Genomic DNA, 21,014 nt, shown 5'->3' with positions numbered 1-21,014 from the left:
CCAATAATTCATGTGAAACATTGTATGTTACTAATTATTTATTCATTGTAGTATCTTGAACAAACTACAAATTTTGAAACCAAAACATAACCTTTCAAAATAAGAATAAGAATCATCAAATAAATGTTGGTAAATCACTAGCTACCAATTCCTGCAACTCAACCTGCCAATCCCTTACTCATGTGTACAATAATATCTTCAATGAACAATTTTAAATTTAGCTGAGATGATCCTCCATCTTCTAACGCCTTTTCAGCCACCCCCCTGAAATACTTAGCCTTTTCTCTTCTCTCTTGTCCTTCAATACCTTCATCCATTACTATCCTCACAGCCTTACACACATCCTCCCTTTTCACTTGTACCAAATCTGAATCTTCCTCTCCTAAATGCATCACTGATTCAGCCCCAACACCGACACCAGTCCCCACTACATCCACAGCCACCCTCTCGTTAAAGAACTGTTCAGCGAATTGAGGCCACGTAATCATCGGTACACCCGCACAAATCCCTTCTATAGTCGAATTCCAACCACAGTGAGTCAAGAATGCTCCTAATGAAGGATGCGATAGTATGAGAACTTGAGGGGCCCACCCATGGATCAAAACACCTCTTCCTTTCACTCTCTCTTCAAACCCATCTTCCTCCAACCATTTCTCTATCTCTTCCGTTTGACTCCCTCCTTTCACCACTAAAATAAACGGGGATTCTGACTCTTCTAATCCTAGAGCCAGTTCGATAAACTGTGGTGGTGTGAGTCGTGTTAGGCTCCCTAAACACACGTAAACTACACTCCCTAGTTTCTGACCATCGAGCCATGTGATGCACTCGTGGTTCGTGATTGAACCATTGGTTCCACGTTGCGCTTTGTCCAAATCATTCTTGTTAGATTGTGAAAACGGACCTATACACCAAACTCTTTGCTTCACTTTTCGATATTCATCTATATATCTTGTTTCCAGTTCTTCAAAAGTGTTTATAACTGTCCCATACGCTCCTATTTCAGCTGCTCTTATCTTCTCACGAACACTCTTCAGTTCCTTCGCCTTTGCACTCTTCCCCGGATTGAACAAGCCCGGAAGCTGGGATTTTGTCATGGTTATCTTATCAGGTAAACCCGGCAACAAAATCGGGTCAAAATCGCCGACATGTTCATGAACCTTTGAAGCGCATAGATTATGAGTAGCTAACTGAGTGAAACAACTCATTCCATCGAAAATAACCCATGGAATCTGAAACTTTTTTGCAACATCTGATGTCCAAGCTAAATGTTTATCAGAAATGATACAACTTGGTCTTGGTTTAAGCTCGTTAAACACTTCTTCTAATGGTTCTTGAAGTTTAGCACTTGCATCGAAAAAGTTTTTGGAGAGATTGAATGTGGGGAGATCGTCTACACTTTCGCATCCTTCTGGTAATCCATATTCTGAAGCGGGGAATTGGAGTTCCAGGATCCGGATAGGGTGGCCGGACGCCACAGCACGGTGGAGCACCGACCCAAACCTGGTGGCATTACGGGGTGTGATGACGATGGTGACTGTGGCAGAGTGTTGTGCTATGAGTTTGGCCATGTCCACCATTGGAATGAGGTGACCTGGGCACATTAATGGTATCATAAGAAAATGAACATTGGAAGCCATTTTAGTGTATCGAGTATGATATTCTTTGTGGCTATATATTATATGATGTTATATAAGAAGTTAGAAGAGTGATCTACAATACCCGTTTAAAAACTTTTAAGTGTCCTTTTCTGCAATGAATTCTGACAGGTGTTGGGTGTTTTCATGTGATTAATTAACTTTTTCTTTGGATTTGGCCTCTTCTCGAAACCTAAGAAATACTACAAAACATGCCAGATTTGACCATCGTCGTTGATTTGGATTGCGACATTTTATGAATTAAACTTGTTTTTGAACTCTTAAGAATGAGCTGGTAAAAAAACGAAAATGCTAATTATTTGTAAGTAGGTCATTCGAGCAAATATTGGAAACAGTTTTTCTTTTTCTTTTTATTGGAGAGTAAGTGGAAGATTACGTACAAGAAGTCCCATCTATATCTTTACGATTCCGAAGTGTGCTTCGGTTGTCGGTTTAGTGATGTAAGAGCTTATGTAATAAGAGTTGGGCACGTACACAAGATCATGTTGTTTCTATCTTATAAATTTATACTGTTAATAGAAATCTCCTTATCCTAATAAGAAAAATTATTTTTTTTTATTTTATTTATAATTTTAGGTCTTCTAATTAATATCATGACAATTGTCAATTTATTAATTTTTCAATTTAAATCTCAAATTTCAAAATTTTTATTCTAACTATATTAAATTAATAACATTAAAATAAAAAATAAAACAAAATTAATACATATTATAAAATAATATAATTTCACTTATTAATAAATCAATAATTATAATTTTATATAAGTAACACAATATATTATAACTTTAATAACTGTGATGTGATATATATAGCAGTTATAATAAGTAAAGTGATATCAATAAACCGCCAAATACATGTACATAAAATTAGGGAACTTTAATTAGTTTCTATGGGCTCTTTATCCCAATATTATTGTCTACAGACCAAAAAACATACAGATTAAAAAAATCATTAATTATTTAATTACAACTAATTTTATATAATAAAATGACAGTTTTGTCCTTACTTTGCATTTAATGTTAATTAAATGTTTAGTTTGTTAAGTAATAATGAGAAATATTTTGATAAAAATGATATTTATTTTTAGAAATAAACTATTATTTTGAAAAAAAAAATATAAACTATAATTTTGAGACGGAAAAAGTATATAATAACCAAAGAGTAGCAATATGTCGAACGAAAACCGCCAAAACCATGTACATATTAGGGAACTTTGAATTAGTTTCTATGGCTTCTTTTTCAATTTCACTAGATATAATAATAGGAGCGGTGCCTCCACCTATGCGTCACTTGAGCCTGGCCAAATGATAAAATGGGTCCATCAATATAATTAATATAATAATAATAAAAAGTGCAAAATGATAAAAATGCGTCTATTTTATTAATAAATATAACAGAAAAAGGTTTATGATTTAATAAGATAATAAATTTTGGTATTTATATATTTAGGCAATTGTTTATATATGATCAGTAAATTTGTTGGATTTTTCAAAATAAGTAGTTACCCATAATAATATCCTATTATAGACAGATTAAATAAATTTATTGGTCAAATATATAGAAAAAAACATAGTTATCTAAATGTGTATAAAAATAAAAGTTTCTTACCTATTTTGGTGATATTAGATTTTTTATACTAAATGCAAATACTCATAAGACCAACTGAATCAGAGGTATCATGCCTCGAGTAGGTAACATTAACGAGTTCCAAATTTGATTCCTAGATGCCATGAAAAAACAAAAATATTAGAATCGTTTCAAGGATTGTGCCATGTGAACAAGCTCTGAAAATCAAGTTACATCGATATGTAAGAGGAGATGGTTTCTTCTTATGGAGAACCATCTTGATAGGGATATTGTATGTATATAGTATATACTGTAGGCTCATCTTTAGGAAATATATATCCTCCTCATAGAGAGGGTATTCTATTTATAGGTCTGAGTTAATGGACAATTAGGTTAGGCTTGGCGGTTAATGTAGCTAGGAATCAAGTCGGGAACTCACTAACGACACCTTCTTTAGATCAACAATGATAGCCCAATTCCATGGCGCATAAGTGTGTCATATGACTGCTTGCATTTAATATAAAGAACTCAATATTACTAAAACGGCTAATAAACTTTGGTTTTTGTCTTTATTCAGTTAACTATGTTTATTTCGTACACATTTGATCGGTATACTTGTTGAACTTGTTCATAATAGGGTAATATCATCGGTAATTATCAGTCATATTACCCTATTTTCAACATGTCAAACAAGCTTAAATGGTCAGATGTATACGAAAAAAATATGATTATCTCAATATGGATAAAAACCAAATTTTATTACCCGTCTAGGTTGTTAACCCTAACAAAAAAAACTAAGAATTGAAGGTTAAACCAACCCATTAAAGTCTTGATGTGCAATGCAAAGAAAGAAAGTTAAATTTGGATACACAGAGAAAGGTAAGAACAAAGAAAGATGGAGAGAGAAAGTTAAGAACAAAGAAAGATGGGTAACCACTATATTTAAAAAAAACAAAAAAAAAACTTTATATATATATATATATATATATATATATATATATATATATATATATATATATATATATATATATATATATAGAGTCAAGATCAAATAAGAAGGAAATTTTTGGTAGGAAGGTAAGAAGTTTTTTTTCTACATATTTTTTTCGCGAACAAACAAAATGAATCATTAGATAATTCATTTATAAGATGATTCACAAGAAAAAATTCTCAAAAAAACATCTCGATGATTCATTTATATAATGATTTTGTTGTTATCCATTAAAATTGTCATAAAAGTGAATTTTTTCATAATTTACTTTAAAATAAATCATCTAGATGTTTTTTTGAAAAATTTTTCTTGTGAATCATCTTACAAATGAATCATCTAGTGATTCATTTTTTTTTGTTCGTCAAAAAAATATGTAGAAAAAAAAAACTTCTTACCTTCCTACTAAAAAAAATTTCTTACCTGATCTATATCCTATATATATATATATATATATATATATATATATATATATATATATATATATATATATATATATATATATATATATATATATATATATATATATATATATATATAGACACACATACAAACACATTAGGTTATAACTCGTAGAATCCACGGTTGGCATGATTAAAAAATTTATACAAAAAAAAATAATTGTAGAAAAATGCAACGTATTCTCGATCGTATGTGATCATGTCTTATTTTGATAAGTAAAATAAACATATTAACATAGATTTTGAAATATACACACCATTGGAAGTTTTATTGGTCAAATTATCATCCTTATCTGAAATCAGTAACTTCAATAATTTATGTTTTTTACTCTAGATAAAGCAATATATAAGTGAAGGTGTAAGAAAACTAGTTCTCATAACAACAACCCAACATTTGACAATGATTGACTCTGAATTTTAGATTTGAAGCCCATCTAGTATAGCATGTGAATATAAATTGTCGTCATATTAATTGTGAATAAACTCTTATTGGCTGATGATATCTGAACTGATGTATTCTTTTTGTTCTCCAGGAAACAAATCAACAACAAAAGTAGATGATCATTTATTTCTTCAACGACTTCATTTTTTGGTGCAAGTATTGCTCTTTCTTAAAATAATTTGGATTGTTGACATTTTCAAGAAATGATGAATATACAAACTCAATTAATAAACCTATAGGATCACAAGATTGAGTAATAAGAAGATCTTTACAAATATGAAAAACAGCATCACCATCATTAGAACCACCAATATTTCACTCTCTTAATCATTAATATCATAATTCAAGTCACACCTGATTATCTAACTTACAACAACCACTAAATCACACCTAATTTGGAAAATTGGAAAATAGGAATAAACCAAACAATTATAACACAAATGAAAAGTAATAAATTATAAAATATCAATGAAAAAAACTCGTCTTAAATGAATGGGTTTAGCTTAAGATCCCATCTCACTTCCATCCAACCATGGTCAATTCAAATATATAATATTTTGACCTTTTTATGGATTTACTAATTTTCTACATTTTTTTCTGGATAGTGTTTCTATGATGGAATCAGGGAAGAATGGAATCGTTCATTCCAATGGAATGGAGTGAACCAAATGTAACAAAATGTTGAATCTTCAAATGTAAGATCAACCCATACGATGTATCTAAAACAACCCAAAAATATTAATTAAAATTTTCACGTCAAAAACAATTCATTCATTATCTCAAAGACGATCAAAATATTATTGTTCTCAAAACATGAGAGTAACTCGTAAATATTCAGTGTAGAATAAATCTCTATGGGATGAAGTATACCCAAGGCAGGACCGTCCTTTGAAACCAAAAGCACTTAAAAATATATTAAACATAAATTGTAACTACAAAGCTTAGTGACTTCTCCAAAATACAACATACCATGCATATCATTGGGCCTAGCCCGAGGTATATTCCAATCCAACATACAATAATAGGCCTAACCATGGCGTATATTTCAACCCAACATATAATAATGGGCCCAACCTTGGGGTATATCTCAACTCAATATGCAATAATGGGCCCAACACTAGGTCCTAGCGCTAGGGTATATTTCAAACCAACATACAATAATGGGCCCAACCATGGGGTACATTTCAAAACAACATACAATAATGGGCCTAGCCCTGGGGTATATTTCAGCCCAATATACAATAATAGGCCCAACCTTTAGTATATTTCAACCCAATCATACATGCAAGAGTCACAAAGATAGCTAGCATTCTACGTAACACAATCCAGTAGGTCGGCGTTGGTGCCTTCTGTTGGGTTTTGAGCACTATAACACTCATATGCTGCACATGCAACCCTAAATGCTTTGGATCTATGTTTTCTCTATTATAAATACATATTTTCAATTCGTCTAAAGCATTGTCCTAACTAGTATAGGAATTGCCAATTGAATAAAACATCTAGATAGATGACATACCTTTTTGAGGACTTATGGTTCTTGACCCTTGAAAGCTTGAACACCTCAAGTGTGATGCTTCTAATGGTTCACAAACACAAATATGCAAGAGGATGATTTAAGAGAATAATCTATTTATCTCAAAGAGAAGAGACAACCGATTTTGGTCTATGAAGGATTTTATTTATAGTGTTGGACATACTAGGGTTACACTTGGTAAACCCTAATAATCCATGACTTTCCACATTCTTATGCTCCATGGATTTAACCTCCATGGACTATCCATGGATTAGTTTAGCCCACAATCATGGATCATTAGCCCACACTACAAGAATGATTGATTTACATAATCAATCCCCATATATATTTAATTAGTCTCTTTTGATCACAAAATTAATAAATTAATTCTTGATCAATACTAATTAAATAATCCCGTATTAACATATTATACTTGTAATATATTAATAAACCATAGATAACCTTATTCTCAAAATTCATCCTATCAATTGCACTGGTGAAGGCAACCCAAAAGGATCATGCTACAATCGGGTGAAGTAGATACCAATTATAGTTATATATGGGCTTAGACACCAAATCCAACAGTCTTCCACTTTGATAAGTCTAATAACTATTACTGCTTATGCACTTCAGGATCTGACTTAGCAATCGTAAGCTTTCAAAAGTTGTTGTCCAACTCTGAACTAGTCAGTGACGTGTCCTTCACATAAGTGATCATATACTCCTCTGTTCTCAAGATATCTATGCGGACAAACACATGGAACATAGTCATACTTATTGTCCTGCAATTTGTTTCCCGATTTCTGATTCGTCTGACATAGAACATAACTAAACACATCAATTCACTACTAGAAAACAACCCTTTAATGACACACAAACAATGACACTCGCCGATAGAGGGCGTGCATTTGTGGGTGCCCTAAAAAATAGTGTCAGTTTTGCAAAATTTGAAGGATAGAAGACACGCATTTGTGCGTGCCCTAAAATTAGTGTTAGAAAAGAAAAAAAAGGAAATGCGGAGGGCGCCTTTTTATAAAATGTGCATCATGTAAGTATGTCACTTTATAAATTTTTAATGAAACACGCCTTTTAGGCGGGAAATGATCGATCGACAAAAATCCCCAAATTTTTGGAGGACCCGCTCATTCATTCGTCTCCACTTGCCGATGACCTTCATTTTCTCCCCTCCTTCTCTCTGTAAAACCTAGCAGCCGCCACCACCAGAAACATGGTTTTATGTTGGCTTCGTTCTGTGTTGTAAGAACGCGAGTCTGATCCTTCATTAATAGCTAAAGGGGGAAAATCCCCCAAAATTTTGAAGTACCCCGCTCACTCCTCTTCACCTCTACCCTACTCCATCTACAACGACTCTCCACGTTTACAAACCCTATAATTCAAAACGATTTTCCATTCCTCACGAGTGCTTTCCAATCAACGACCTGATCAGCCTCATCGGCAACCTCGGTCTCACCTCACCTCGTCAGCGAGCTGAGTCTCACCTCTACACACATGCGACTACAACTCTTCAAATCACCCTAAGCCCTACCCTTTCTCTCTATTCAGGAGCCAACAATGGCGGCAAATAAGATCAACAATGAAGACCAACTGGTTCGATTTCTCCCTAAAAATGGTGCTTCTCCTAAATCCGAGTTTACTCTTCACTCTCTAAGTTTGTTTTCTCCCTAATTGATGCATCCACCTTCTCATCTCGCTCCCTCTACCAGGTTTTCTCTCATCTCTCTCCTCTATAGATGAAGTTTGTCGGAGATGTGAAGGGAGTAACCGAAGGAAACCCTAAAACTGGTACAAATCCAACTTCACTCTTCACTCTCTAATTTTTTTCATTCCATTACCTTTATGAGACTATCTTTCATTTCATTTCAATCTATTTATTCCTTCTTTAGAATCTGTGATTGTTCTTTGTTTGAAGATACCTTCCTTTTTCTTAGCTCTTTTGATTTGATTGTTTGCAATTTCAGTCAATTGTTTCAATCTCTAAATGCTAACTTTCTAAAAAAATATATTTTCTTGAAGTAATGATGTAGAAGCTAAGCAGAACAGTATAGTCGAAAGTTCTGAAAACATATTTAAAACGATATGATGACCTTTTATTTTGAAGGTAACTAAGTTCTTTCATGCATTTCACACAGTTCACAGCTTGTTTTTTATACAGGAACCTTGATTTTATAAGAAATAGTATCTTTATTTGAGTTAATCACAAGTGGGTCTGGGGGGAAAACAAAAGGTCCCATACTGGCTCTGATGAAGAGGAGGGAACCCGAGACCCAAATGTTGCTCCCACTGATTTTACTAGTCGGGAAGCTAAGGTCTGGGAGGCAAAATCTAAAGCTACTGACCACTTTTAATGTTGTTGCACAAAATTACAGGAATACCCTCCTGAATTAAAATGGACATGGCCATGACTAAGAACATTATGTAGAGTGAGGGTCTTAAGGTAAAATTCACTATGGTGATGATTTTTTACCAGAAATGCCCCTGGACATGGTCAAGCTTTCCTTTCAACCTTCCTTCTATATATCCAGAAAAAAAAATCATTTAACATGTTGAATACTGTAGAACTTGTGAAATATAAGTTATTAATTAATCATGAATCACTGCTAACACCAACTTTAATATCGGTTTCAATTCCTATGATTAAAATGAGATACAATTTATTTATACTTCAGTTTCTCATGATTAACATTCGATTGCATTTGATCACAGATATTCTTTTAAGGTTCAAGGATAGTCATGGTGGCTTCATGTGGTGTGTCGGTGTTGGCAGAATCAACAGGTGAAGGTACATTTAGTGTGCTATAAGTCTTTTTTTTTAATTTCTTTTATTTATGTTTGAAACTTAGAAGCAATTTGGTTTAAATATTCATGTTAGGTTTTACAAATATGTTGATGAGTTAAGTTTTATTTTTTAAACCCCTATATTAACCATCACAATAATTGTTGTAATATGCTTATCATGTGTTTTGGATTTTGGATTATCTTATAGGCAGCATATGAGCGTATAAAGGCTAGTGTGGAGCCAAATCTTAAACAATATAAATCTCTGTTTTTTTAAATTTAATTTAACATTTTAATTTTAGGTTGTGAAGGTGGCAGATTTTGGGGTTGCCAGGTTTCTGAGTCAAGGGGGAGTTATGACAGCAAAGACTGGAACATACAATATTTGAAGATATTTCCTTTTTCACTGATAAACCCTAACTAATTTGTGAATCATCCTCTAAACTCTAAATTTACCATGATGAATGGAGCTACTTATGTATTGTCGTGGTTTGCAGGTTAGAAATCATCAACAATATGATGAAAAGGCGGATGTTTTCAGTTTTGTGATTGTTTTATGGGAGCTTGTGACAGCCAAGGTAATAATTAAATACACAATTTTACTTATTATCATACATATAGAGTTAAGAATGATCTGAATATGAGGTTGTAGGTTCCTTATGAGAAGATGACACCATTGTAAGCAACCTTGGGAGTAAGACAGGTTAGCATTTCCATTTGATTCGCATTTGGATTTGGATATATCATATATGAGAGAGAATGCATAACATGAGAATGTACATGAATATAAATATTGCAGGGCTCCATTAGAAGAGGATGTTGAGACGCTCTTCTCACCATCGTTCATCTCCAAAAGATGGGATTAGGAGTGATAGAGACAAACAAAGGGGTACCCGTGAAACAAGAGACATAGATAGGGATAAAGATAGGAGCAGGGAGGACATAAATGGAAAGGGTAGAGATAAAGATAGAGAAAGAGAAAGAGAAAGAGACAGAGGTGGTGACAGGGATAGGGAGAGGGAGAGAGTGAGGGTAAAAAGGGAACATAGACGTGAACGAGCACCATTTTCTCTAAACCTTGCATCAGTACATGTCTACTGTTGACCTGAGGATACAAGTTATTTTGAAAGAGAGTATCAACTTTAAAGCTGGTGAGATCATAAGTATTTTAGTGTCTTAATTTGTATGCAAGTATTTGTACGTATATGAAATGTAAGTATTTGTATGTATATGAACTGTAAGTATTAAAATGTTTTGAACATCCTAGAAAACCATATGTTTCCTACTAAAAAGTATCCTTCTACTAAGGCATCTAGTATCTGTGTGTGTGTCTCTTGTAAGAGTGTGTATTTTCCCAAATCGGACTATCATTAACCAAAAATATAGTTTCTACATTACCGTGCATCATGTGAATGTTCACGAAGTGAATGTAATGGGAAAATGAAATAGTACTATGGTGTAGTATCGAACTACAACCGTACTAATTACCTCAAGTCTATGGTAATTTTGTAAGTACTGTAGTATTTGTAATAAGTGACTACTTCTATACTAATATTGCCTTATTTAAGGGATAAGGCATAATGTGATGGCTAGATCCCAGGCTAGACGCTTCCTTGTCAAATGGATTTTGGGACCCATACACGACCCCTGCATATCTGCAAGCCGTGAACATCCACATTACTATGATCACTTATACCCAATATAACTATCACAATGCGTTGTGATTCATTGGTATAGTTAGATCCTGAAATCGTTCCATGCTAGTGATGTCTGTTCTATTATCGTATATGTAAACGCACTCATGTAAACGTATCTATGTAAACGTACTCATGTAAGCGTAATCATGTAATTGTATAGTAGTGTACTGTAATGTTCTGCGTGTGCTAGTTGTACCGTGTGTTCTCTCTCTATCTAGCATGTATGTTTGTTTCTCATCACTATGTTTTATGTTTGTTTCTCATCACTATGTATTATGTTTGATTCTCTTCACTATGTATTATGTTTGTTTCTCATCACTATGTATTATGTTTTTTTCTCTTCACTATGTATTATGTTTGTTTCTCATCACTATGTATTATGTTTGTTTCTCTTCATTATATATTATGACTAATGTATGAACTGACTCTTTGTATGATTCATTGTTCTAGGATTGGTATTAGTATCTTCCTAAACTACCCATATGGTAGCTTACTAGTAATATAACTGGTACGTATGAACATGGAAGTATACCCTTTCTACCCAAGGGTATTGAGCTGAATGGAAGAACCTTTATGACTATATATGTACACATGATATATAACGAATAGTGAAACGACCTTCGGACGGGTACCCGATACCCCACCAGACCACATCTCAAGCTCGAAAAGGAAATAGGGCGGATAGCCTTCCTAAGTCCTTTAAACATTTCTTATATAACTATACATATATAGGCATGCAATTGACAATATAAAAGCATAGACTAAGTTTTGTAAAACCTTTTGAACATGATTACTATCTAAGAAAAGGTCGACATGATGTCAGCCTATAAAACGGTTTGAAAGCATACGTTTGATAAAACAGTTTAAGTATAAAGAAACATTTGTTTGAAACACAATTGTAAATGAGTTTGATATGAAACATACAGTGTAAAATGAACAGTTTAATAAGGAGTTTTAAACATATAAAATGTTTATGAAAATTATTTGAAGGAAATTGTTTGGTAAAACAGTTGATGAGTAGCAAATCATTTGAATGCTGCTTATTAATCACATGTGATTGATATAATAACTAGCATGATTCTACTTGTATCCCCCCCCCCATAAAGCATTTAAAAACATTTAAAACATTGATTAAGGGGTATGAACTCACCTGTAGTAAGTGGTTGGGATGAACGGACTGAAACAGGATGCTAGGTGTCAAGTGAAGTCTTGAACACACTCTATGATCCTAGTTAACATATAATATCACATATATGTATCCAATTAGTCTTTAAACAACTAATAAACAAAGTCAAGACACCCTAGGACATGCTAAACACTTTATACAAGTGTTATAAGTCTGAAGGATTGCATTTAAGTGTTGTATGGAAAGGCTAGTGTGTTTGGGGTTCAAGGAACACTCCTAAAATGAGTTTACTCCCTAAAGACCAACACCCCTTGAGTTTATGGTCATAAACTCTTGAGTTTACGGCCGTAAACTCCTTTCCTTGTGACCATTTGCTGTTTTGATGTCTTTTAAGCTATTCCAAGCATTACTACTTCATGATTTAAGCCTTAGGAAGTGTTGTGTGGCATCAAAACACTCCTAAATGGAGTTTACGGTCTAAGGACCATTTCTCCATGAGTTTACTGCCGTAAACTCTCATGGACTTATGTATTTTGGTGTTTTCAAGTCCTAAACACTTCAAGGTAAAAGCCTAGGTTAGATTCTAGGCATTAGGAGTAAATATGGGACATTTAAACACCTTTTAGGGTGTTTACGGTTTTGGGAGATCCCTAAAATATAAACACATAAAAATGATTGTTTTCTTGTTCTTTTATGTGATATACACATTAAGGATGGATCTACACAAGTCCCTAAGGCATTTTGAAGCATCTAGACACCCTAAAGCACCCTTTGGCACTATAATTGGTGTTTACGGTTTTGAGAGCCTCCCAAAACTGTGAACACCTTGTTCTTGGTGTTCTTGGGACTTTTCCTTGATATTTATATGTATAGAAAGCTTTAAATGACTCTAGGATAGAAGTACTTACTTTGTGGAAGCTTGAAATGAACTTAAAGTCCAAGAACACTAGTGTGTGTTCTTGGTGTTCTTGGTGTTGTGGAAATCTAGTCAAAACACATAAATGGATGGATGAAAAGATGTACAATCACTAGATTAAGTGTTATACTAACTTGAAAGGGCTAGAAACACTTACTGGATTAAAGATATTGAGCAAAAACTTGGGTGATACTTGATAGAGTTTTTGGAGTTTACTCTTTTGGGTAAAATGAAAAGTGATCTACTTTGGGGAGTAAACTCATCCTTAAGGAATGAGTTTATGGTTTTTGAGGGTGTTTACGGCCCAAACATAAAAGTTTGGCCGTGAACTTCTAAGCTACGTGGTATTTGCGGTTTAGAAATTTCAAGACCTGAGACGGCCCATCCGTGAACCCGTTCATTTAAAGATTAATTAATAAAATAATCAAACGAACTTTAAACTTTCTAAAAACCAATAAAAGTGAACTTGACTTATCATATGAAGTGATTGACTTTTAGGGTTTGACCGAATGAAAATTTCGGGTTGTCATATCATCCCCCTGTTAAAGGGAATTTCGTCCCGAAATTAGAATTTAGGTAAGGAAGTAGGTATGAATGATCGAGTCAAGAGGTGGGAAACTTCTTAATCGATTGTTTCTCACGCTCATAAGTGAATTCGGGCCCTCGGTTGGTATCCCAACGAACCATCACTATAGGGAGGCAGCGCTGCTTCGTCCGCTTGACCACTCGGTCAAGGGTCACTACGGTTCTATTACGAAGGCGTGGATCTCGTGAATTTCGATCTCGTCGAGTGGACTTACGAGAGTCCTAATGGAAAGGTACGATTTTAAGATCGAGACGCAAAGGGTAAAATGTACGTTACTGAGTTCGTGGAGTAGGTCTAGTTTGTGAGATACAAGACCGATTCTGGTAAGAATCTCGGAGGTCCTAACTATCATGGATTTAGCTTTCCACGCTTTACGAAGCGTATTAAGCCATTCCCAGAGTGAGACTTCTTAAAGAATTTGGTCTCTCACTTGGAATTCCAAAGGTTCTTTCTCTTGCTTAACTTCCCAGTCAAGGGCCATCCCTTGCTGGTGTCAAAGTCGTAAGGGTTTCTGTAATTTGCGAGGAGTTCTGAATGGACTACGATACTAGGTCTGCAAGACCTAGAATTTGGTGAATTTCTGTCGGCGTCTCTAGTGTCGACAAATTCTCAACGGTTTTGATAAATTAAAAGAGTACTCAATAATCCCCACATCACTAATAGTGTGTCTTAGGAATCTGACTCTTTAATTCCAAAACTTGTGTTTAGAGAACTTCGCGAAAAGTATCTCTGAGGGTAATGTTTCCATGGGTTCCTTCTTACTATGAGGGTAGATAAGTAAGTCATTACAAGGGGAATGACGAACTAATCTATGTAAGAATGGCGTACCCTACTCATTTAGCTCATGAATATTATGGGCGTATTGGTCCTATCCGAGAGGTATCACTACGGACTCGAAGCGTCCACATCGAGTTCGGAGGGTAGTCTTCCGGACATCCTTCCCTAACCCTGAAATTGGTGATATTCGGATCTCAGGTCCATTTCTGAAAGTAATTCTTTCCTTATGTTTGCTCAACTGGTTCATCTAGGCAAGGTAAAGGCAACGATTTCTAATGGAAAATCTTGACGGAGTCCTCGATAGCCGAGGTACATACGATGAAATCCGTCGACCTCTGGAAGAATAAGATCGGAGTTCTCTAGGGTGAGAAGCCTAGTCTTCCAATTCTATTTATGTGTAGTTCACTAAGTTGTCCGGGCTGTTCTTGTATCTCCGTAGGTGTTTAGACTGTAGGGCGATCTGTTTACAGGAGTCATACTGGGTTCTAAGTTTGTTCACATGACGATGCGATTACTTGTAGTCTTGGGCAGTCTCCGTCCTGAAGTTCCTTTTAGAATCCATACATGGTTCATCAATTACAGTCTCGCATATATGAGTCGTATATAATTAAGATTGAAAAGGTTGTCGAATAACTGATTCTTCTTTAAGCTCACATCCCATCGTGGAAAAAGAAGTTAAAGTGGAATCATCAATTCTAAACCTGTAGAACCTTGATTATATATCACCCCTATGTATAAATTCTTCAGCGACAGATCAACCGTATGGATCTTTGGATTGAACTTGACGTACTGTAAGAGTGGTACTTCGGGGATTTCTTCAGAAAGAAAAAAGAACTATGAGGTACTACATGCCTGAGTACTTCGATGTTCTGAAATGATGGCTTTGCTAAAAATACGTTTTCTAAGAAAGAGATGCACGTATGAAGCTGGTATGGTGCGAATCAAATTGAATCTACTTGTATGATAATGTCGAAATCATAAGGAAACTTGAAGACATTAGATTTAAACAAAAGGCGTTACAGACAAAACACAACCGTTCAACCATCAACAAAGTTATAGTGCTTTAGGCTTACTTCAAGACTATTGCCGCGAATAAGGTATACTACAAAAGACAAGTATACGCAGCACGAGCATCCCTATACTGATAGGATCCAGCAAAAGATAAGACTCTAGTTGAACTAGTTTTGGATGGTCTATAAGTCCGTTACAAAGAACGCCTTAATTACATTAATGTGGTTTCGGAGCAGGTTCTCCTACAGCTATGATCCTGAGAATCTTCCCGTATGCGCCAGATTTCTTTGCTCTTAGGCAATCCTTATTGAGGTGTCCAATTTCACCGCATTGGTGACATATCTAGACAGCACCAACACTGGTGGTGGAAGTGAAGTGTTTAGTAGGATTTATGGGGACGCGGGTTCTTTCCTTGTTCTCCATTTTTGGGCAATTTCTTTTATAGTGCCAAGTCTCACCACAATAATAGCAACCTTGGCTGGCTCTAGTGGCGGTGGTTCCACACTAACGGGCAATGTGTCCCTGTCTGTTGCAATTGATACATTGCAATACCCGACAAGCTCCATTATGATGATAGCTACACTTGCTACACTTCGGAAGCGTTCCCTTATATTGCTTGCGTCCCTCTTGGGCTTGACGCTTCCGTTTCTTGAATTCTGAGTTATGGCTTCGCGAGCCTATGACTGTTATCGTCTGTTGGCTTCCTGGATTTATACTACAATCGGGATTTTCAGTCCCACCGTCGGTATTGCTTGCTTTGATAGCGTTATGGTTTGCAAGGACAGCTGTCACGGCAGCCATCAGGGCAGCTGTAACTATGGCTTGGAAAGTAGCGGTGTCCATAGGAAAAACCGGGGTTTCGTTGTTCAGCTGATTGTTTCTGGATGACGACATGATTCTGTTAACACGAAAGATAAAGATTTTGAGATCGATTTTGGTTGACCCTAGATGTACTTCGATTGCTCAAGTAAAGAGTAAGAGTATGTTCTCGAAAGTTTGATCTACATTCCTATGATGCAGTCCTTGTACGGATTGGAAGTATGTTCGCGAAGGTTTGACCTACATCCCTATGATGCAGTCCTAGTACTGAGTGGAAGTAAGTTTGTAGAATGGTCTCAAGATGTTTGTCGTTCAAGCCGGGTATCGTTGGTTGGTGAATAACATGATCCAACCACTAAAAGAGACTTGGAAATGTCTCCGGAGCTAAATTGCTATAGTCCAATGACTTGACTAAAGCATGTTTCAGGTATACTCAAATGAAAGTATGATGAGAGTATTTGAATAAAGAAAATGACACAGAAGTTAGCCGATTGTCAATATCTTTGATATTCATGACGTAAAAGTTCGGGAAAATGACGTTGTAACAGGTCTCACATCATATCTAGAGTAGATAGTCCTTGACAGCATAAAGACCTAACTAAAGTACTTACAGTACAAGATAGTTTCATAGAAAATGCCACATCGGGCATAAACAGAAAATAATTCCTTTTTAACAAGGAAAAATAAAGTAAAGCATCTACTACTGGCGACGGTCATCCCTCTGGTGAACTCTCAGTTTAGCCAATTGGCATTCCACATCAAGTAGGTGTCTTTCGTACACCCTCTGGTGTACTCAGAGTTCTATGACTTTGGCTCTTGATTCAGCCAATGCTTGAAGCAGGGCTTCATGGTCTCTCTCAGATCTCTCACGAGCATCTTCTAGATGAATGGTGCGGAGGGTATGCATTCTCGCATCGGCGACAACTTCTGTGATCTGATGTAGGGTTGTCCTGCCTTGAATCTCATTTCGGGCCACTCTGCGGACCAAGATTGGCGAGATTCTGTCTGCTGAGCCCCCATTGCTCAGGTCATAAAAGCTTTGGTCACCATTAAATGGCATGGGCTGATCTTGTCCTTGGCTCCGTGTTTCCAAGCATTCTACCCACTCAGGCGTCGGGCCATGAAAAGCCGGACGAGGGTTAAGAATTGGAACAGGAGCTGCCTGGGGTAGGTTCTCAACCTCGGGTTCGGAGTTAGCACCATTCGAAAGGTCTTCATCATGGTGATCATTCAAAGGGATAGGATGATCATTCTCTAATTCTTCTCCAAACCAACCAACAATGACTTTGTTCGGAAGATATTGGTTGCCGTGGGGATGGAGTCCAACCATGTTATCTACGCAAGAATTGGGGTAAGAAAATAATTATTAGACGAACTATCTAGATAATTATTTAGAAAATCTTCATTAGTTACATCTCTATTTGTGAAGTGCATACCAGTTATATGTAGTCGAAACAGGATAGGCCTTCGAATAAGTGACCTTAACTCCAAATTCACACAGAATAGGGGTAAAGTAAAATTTTCACAGATTTTAAGTCTATAACATCCTAATTACATATAGCCTTAGTGTATTCACTTAGCAACTATCAACTTAGTAATGAAGATCCCGTTTTAGTTCTCAAGTATAAAGTACCTATAGTAACACCAAATACTCCTATAGTGTTTTAAGTTTAATGTTATGTTCTACTGTTCTCATTGTGGTATTGTTGGTAAGATTTTTGACTTGTTGCAATCACACAACTATACTTAGGCACATGCTAGTCAACCCTCGGATAATATAGTTGATCAGGCTATATCTTCCCAGTTTTGACTATATGTCTCTAAGTCCACCTATGTTGCCCAACAATCGTAATTCTTTTGTACTGTCCTAGTGACACTGATTTTAGTATGAATGCATGCACATATACTTAATTAAATATTTTATCATTTAAAGTATAAACTCTTGGTCAGAGTATTTTTAATCCCATTGTATTTATAGTCTATATATCTTTTATGGGTTGATATACTTAATTCACTATAAACAATGCTCTGATACCAATCTGTCACACCCCAAAACCATGAACGGCGGAAACGTTCTGGGGAGGAGGACGTCATGTACAGTATCACAACAATGAATAGTAGTAAACAAGAAACAACAACATCCATTGCATTAATAATATAATTTTAATACAAGTGTGTTCTGTCAAATTATGATAAAAACTAAAGTATAAATCAAAATGAAAGATGAGTCTTGAACGAGCACCATCTTCTCTAAACCTTGCATCAGTACCTGTCTAGTATTAGTATTAGTATATTCCTAAACTACACATATGGTAGCTTACAAGTAATATAACTGGTACGTATGAACATGGAAGTATACCCTTGCTACCCAAGGGTATTGAACTGAATGGAAGAACCTTTATGACTATATATGTACACATGATATATAACGAATAGTGAAACGACCTTCAGACGGGTACCCGATACCCCACCAGACCACATCTTAAGCGCGAAAAGGAAATAGGGCGGATAGCCTTCCTAAGTCCTTTAAACATTTCTTATATAACTATACATATATAGGCATGCAATTGACAATATAAAAGCATAGAATAAGTTTTGTACAGCCTTTTAAACATGATTACTATCTAAGAAAAGGTCGACATGATGTCAGCCTATAAAACGGTTTGAAAGCATGCGTTTGATAAAACAGTTTAAGTATAAAGAAACATTTGTTTGAAACACAATTGTAAATGAGTTTGATATGAAACATACAGTGTAAAATGAACAGTTTAATAAGGATTTTTAAACATATAAAATGTTTATGAAAATCATTTGAAGGAAACTGTTTGGTAAAACGACTAATGAGTAGCAAATCTTAAGGGGTATGAAGTCACTTGTAGTAAGTGGTTGGGATGAACGGACTGAAACAGGATGCTAGGTGTCAAGTGAAGTCTTGAACACACTCTATGATCCTAGTTAACATATAATATCACATATATGTATCCAATTAGTCTTTAAACAACTAATAAAGAAAGTCAAGACACCCTAGGACATGCTAAACACATTATATAAGTGTTATAAGTCTCAAGGATTGCATCTAAGTGTTGTAGGGAAAGGCTAGTGTGTTTAGGATTCAAGGAACACTTCTAAAATGAGTTTACTCCCTAAAGACCAACACCCCTTGAGTTTAAGGTCGTAAACTCTTGAGTTTATGACCGTAAGCTCCTAACCTTGTGACCATTTGATGTTTTGATGTCTTCTAAGCTATTCCAAGCATTCCTACTTCATGATTTTAGCCTTAGGAAGTGTTGTGTGGCATCAAAACACTCCTAAATGGAGTTTACGGTCTAAGGACCATTTCTCCATGTGTTTACTACCGTAAACTCTCATGGACTTATGTATTTTGGTGTTTTCAAGTCCTAAACACTTCAAGGTAAAAGCCTAGGTTAGATTCTAGGCATTAGGAGTAAATATGGGACATTTAAACATCTTTTGGGGTGTTTACGGTTTTGGGAGATCCCCAAACCGTAAACACATAAAAATGATTTTTTTTCTTGTTCTTTTATGTGATATACACATTAAGGATGGATCTAGACAAGTCCCTAAGGCATTGTGAAGCATCTAGACACCGAGCGTTATAAATATTAGGCATTTTGCCTGGCGGAAAGGCTACATCTAGTACCGGACCAATGATTTGGGCAATACGCCCCGGTGTCTTTTTGTCAAGCGTGGTAACCCCAGAACCAGAAGTAGTAGGATTCATTCTCATATTGATAATATAACAATAAAGTAAAAAATCTTGAATTTTTTTGCGAACAGGATCGTATTCAAAATAAATCTTCGATGTCAAGTTGATCGGTTAATTCAAAAGAAAGGAGAGTTAGCACACGATTTTTTTAGTACCATCCAACCGAATCCAATTTAATTTTTTACTTATTCAATTTCAATGAGTTAATTTTCAAGTTCAACTAACCCATTTTCAAAATAAAAAGTAGATGAATAAGAATCTTGAGAAAATCTTTCATTTGTCTATCATTATAGACAATCCCATCTATATTATCTATGGAATTCAAACCTGAACTCTATTTACAATTCAATATTTCTATATAATTGGCTCTTCTTATTTCTATTCATTTAGGTATATCCTGTTGTTCTTTTTTTTTTTTTTTACAGCAGAAGAAGAGACCTTTTCCCCTTGGGGAATGAAAAAGATCATCTTTCTAAAAATGAAATAAGACGTGTTCACTCTGTAAGAGCCCTTGGTCTTAGTCTTAAAGAGAAGGAAGCCGGCAATAACACGATAGCAAAGAGCAAAGAAAGCTAAGCACGCAGAGAGAGCAGCATATAGCGCGAAAGAGTCCAAATACAAGAAAGGCAGAGCGCGAAGCTTGTGGTCCGTTCCTTTCCCAACTATAGTGGAAATTGCCCGAAGGAAATCTTTTATCTTCTTGCCGGGAAAGAGTTTGATTACCAAGTTCGATTACCATAAGTGGAAGTTCAAACCTTATATCTCCGAAGTTCAAACTTTAAATGACTCTAGGATAGAAGTACTTACTTTGTGGAAGCTTGAAATGAACTTAAAGTCCATGAACACTAGTGTGTGTTCTTGGTGTTCCTGGTGTTTTGGAAATCTAGTCAAAACACATACATGGATGGATGAAAACACTTACTAGATTGAAGAT

General features: G+C 35.4%; 2 protein-coding genes across 2 annotated transcripts; one reads left to right on the top strand and one right to left on the bottom strand.

The window, feature by feature from the left end:
• Window positions 1-7: 7 nt before the first annotated feature.
• Window positions 8-1,755, bottom strand: LOC111894085 (UDP-glycosyltransferase 73E1). The gene has a single exon (XM_023890158.3). The coding sequence runs from the start codon at window positions 1,635-1,637 to the stop codon at window positions 159-161; it is 1,479 nt and encodes a 492-aa protein (XP_023745926.1). The 5' UTR covers window positions 1,638-1,755; the 3' UTR covers window positions 8-158.
• Window positions 1,756-10,237: 8,482 nt separating this feature from the next.
• On the top strand, window positions 10,238-20,656 carry LOC128126773 (splicing factor U2af large subunit B-like). The gene is made up of 3 exons (XM_052764883.1): window positions 10,238-10,507; window positions 19,171-19,181; window positions 20,506-20,656. The coding sequence occupies exons 1-3, from the start codon at window positions 10,238-10,240 to the stop codon at window positions 20,654-20,656; spliced, it is 432 nt and encodes a 143-aa protein (XP_052620843.1).
• Window positions 20,657-21,014: the final 358 nt, after the last annotated feature.

This window comes from Lactuca sativa, chromosome 6, assembly GCF_002870075.4.
Source record: "Lactuca sativa cultivar Salinas chromosome 6, Lsat_Salinas_v11, whole genome shotgun sequence".
Lineage (NCBI taxonomy): Eukaryota > Viridiplantae > Streptophyta > Magnoliopsida > Asterales > Asteraceae > Lactuca > Lactuca sativa.
The sequence above is the reverse complement of the archived record's forward strand: the minus strand, read 5'-3'. Positions and strand labels throughout refer to the sequence as shown.

Excerpts from the sequence above, each read along its gene's own strand:
- LOC111894085 (XM_023890158.3), bottom strand. The coding sequence starts at position 1,637 with ATGGCTTCCAATGTTCATTTTCTTATGATACCATTAATGTGCCCAGGT.
- LOC128126773 (XM_052764883.1), top strand. The coding sequence starts at position 10,238 with ATGTTGAGACGCTCTTCTCACCATCGTTCATCTCCAAAAGATGGGATT.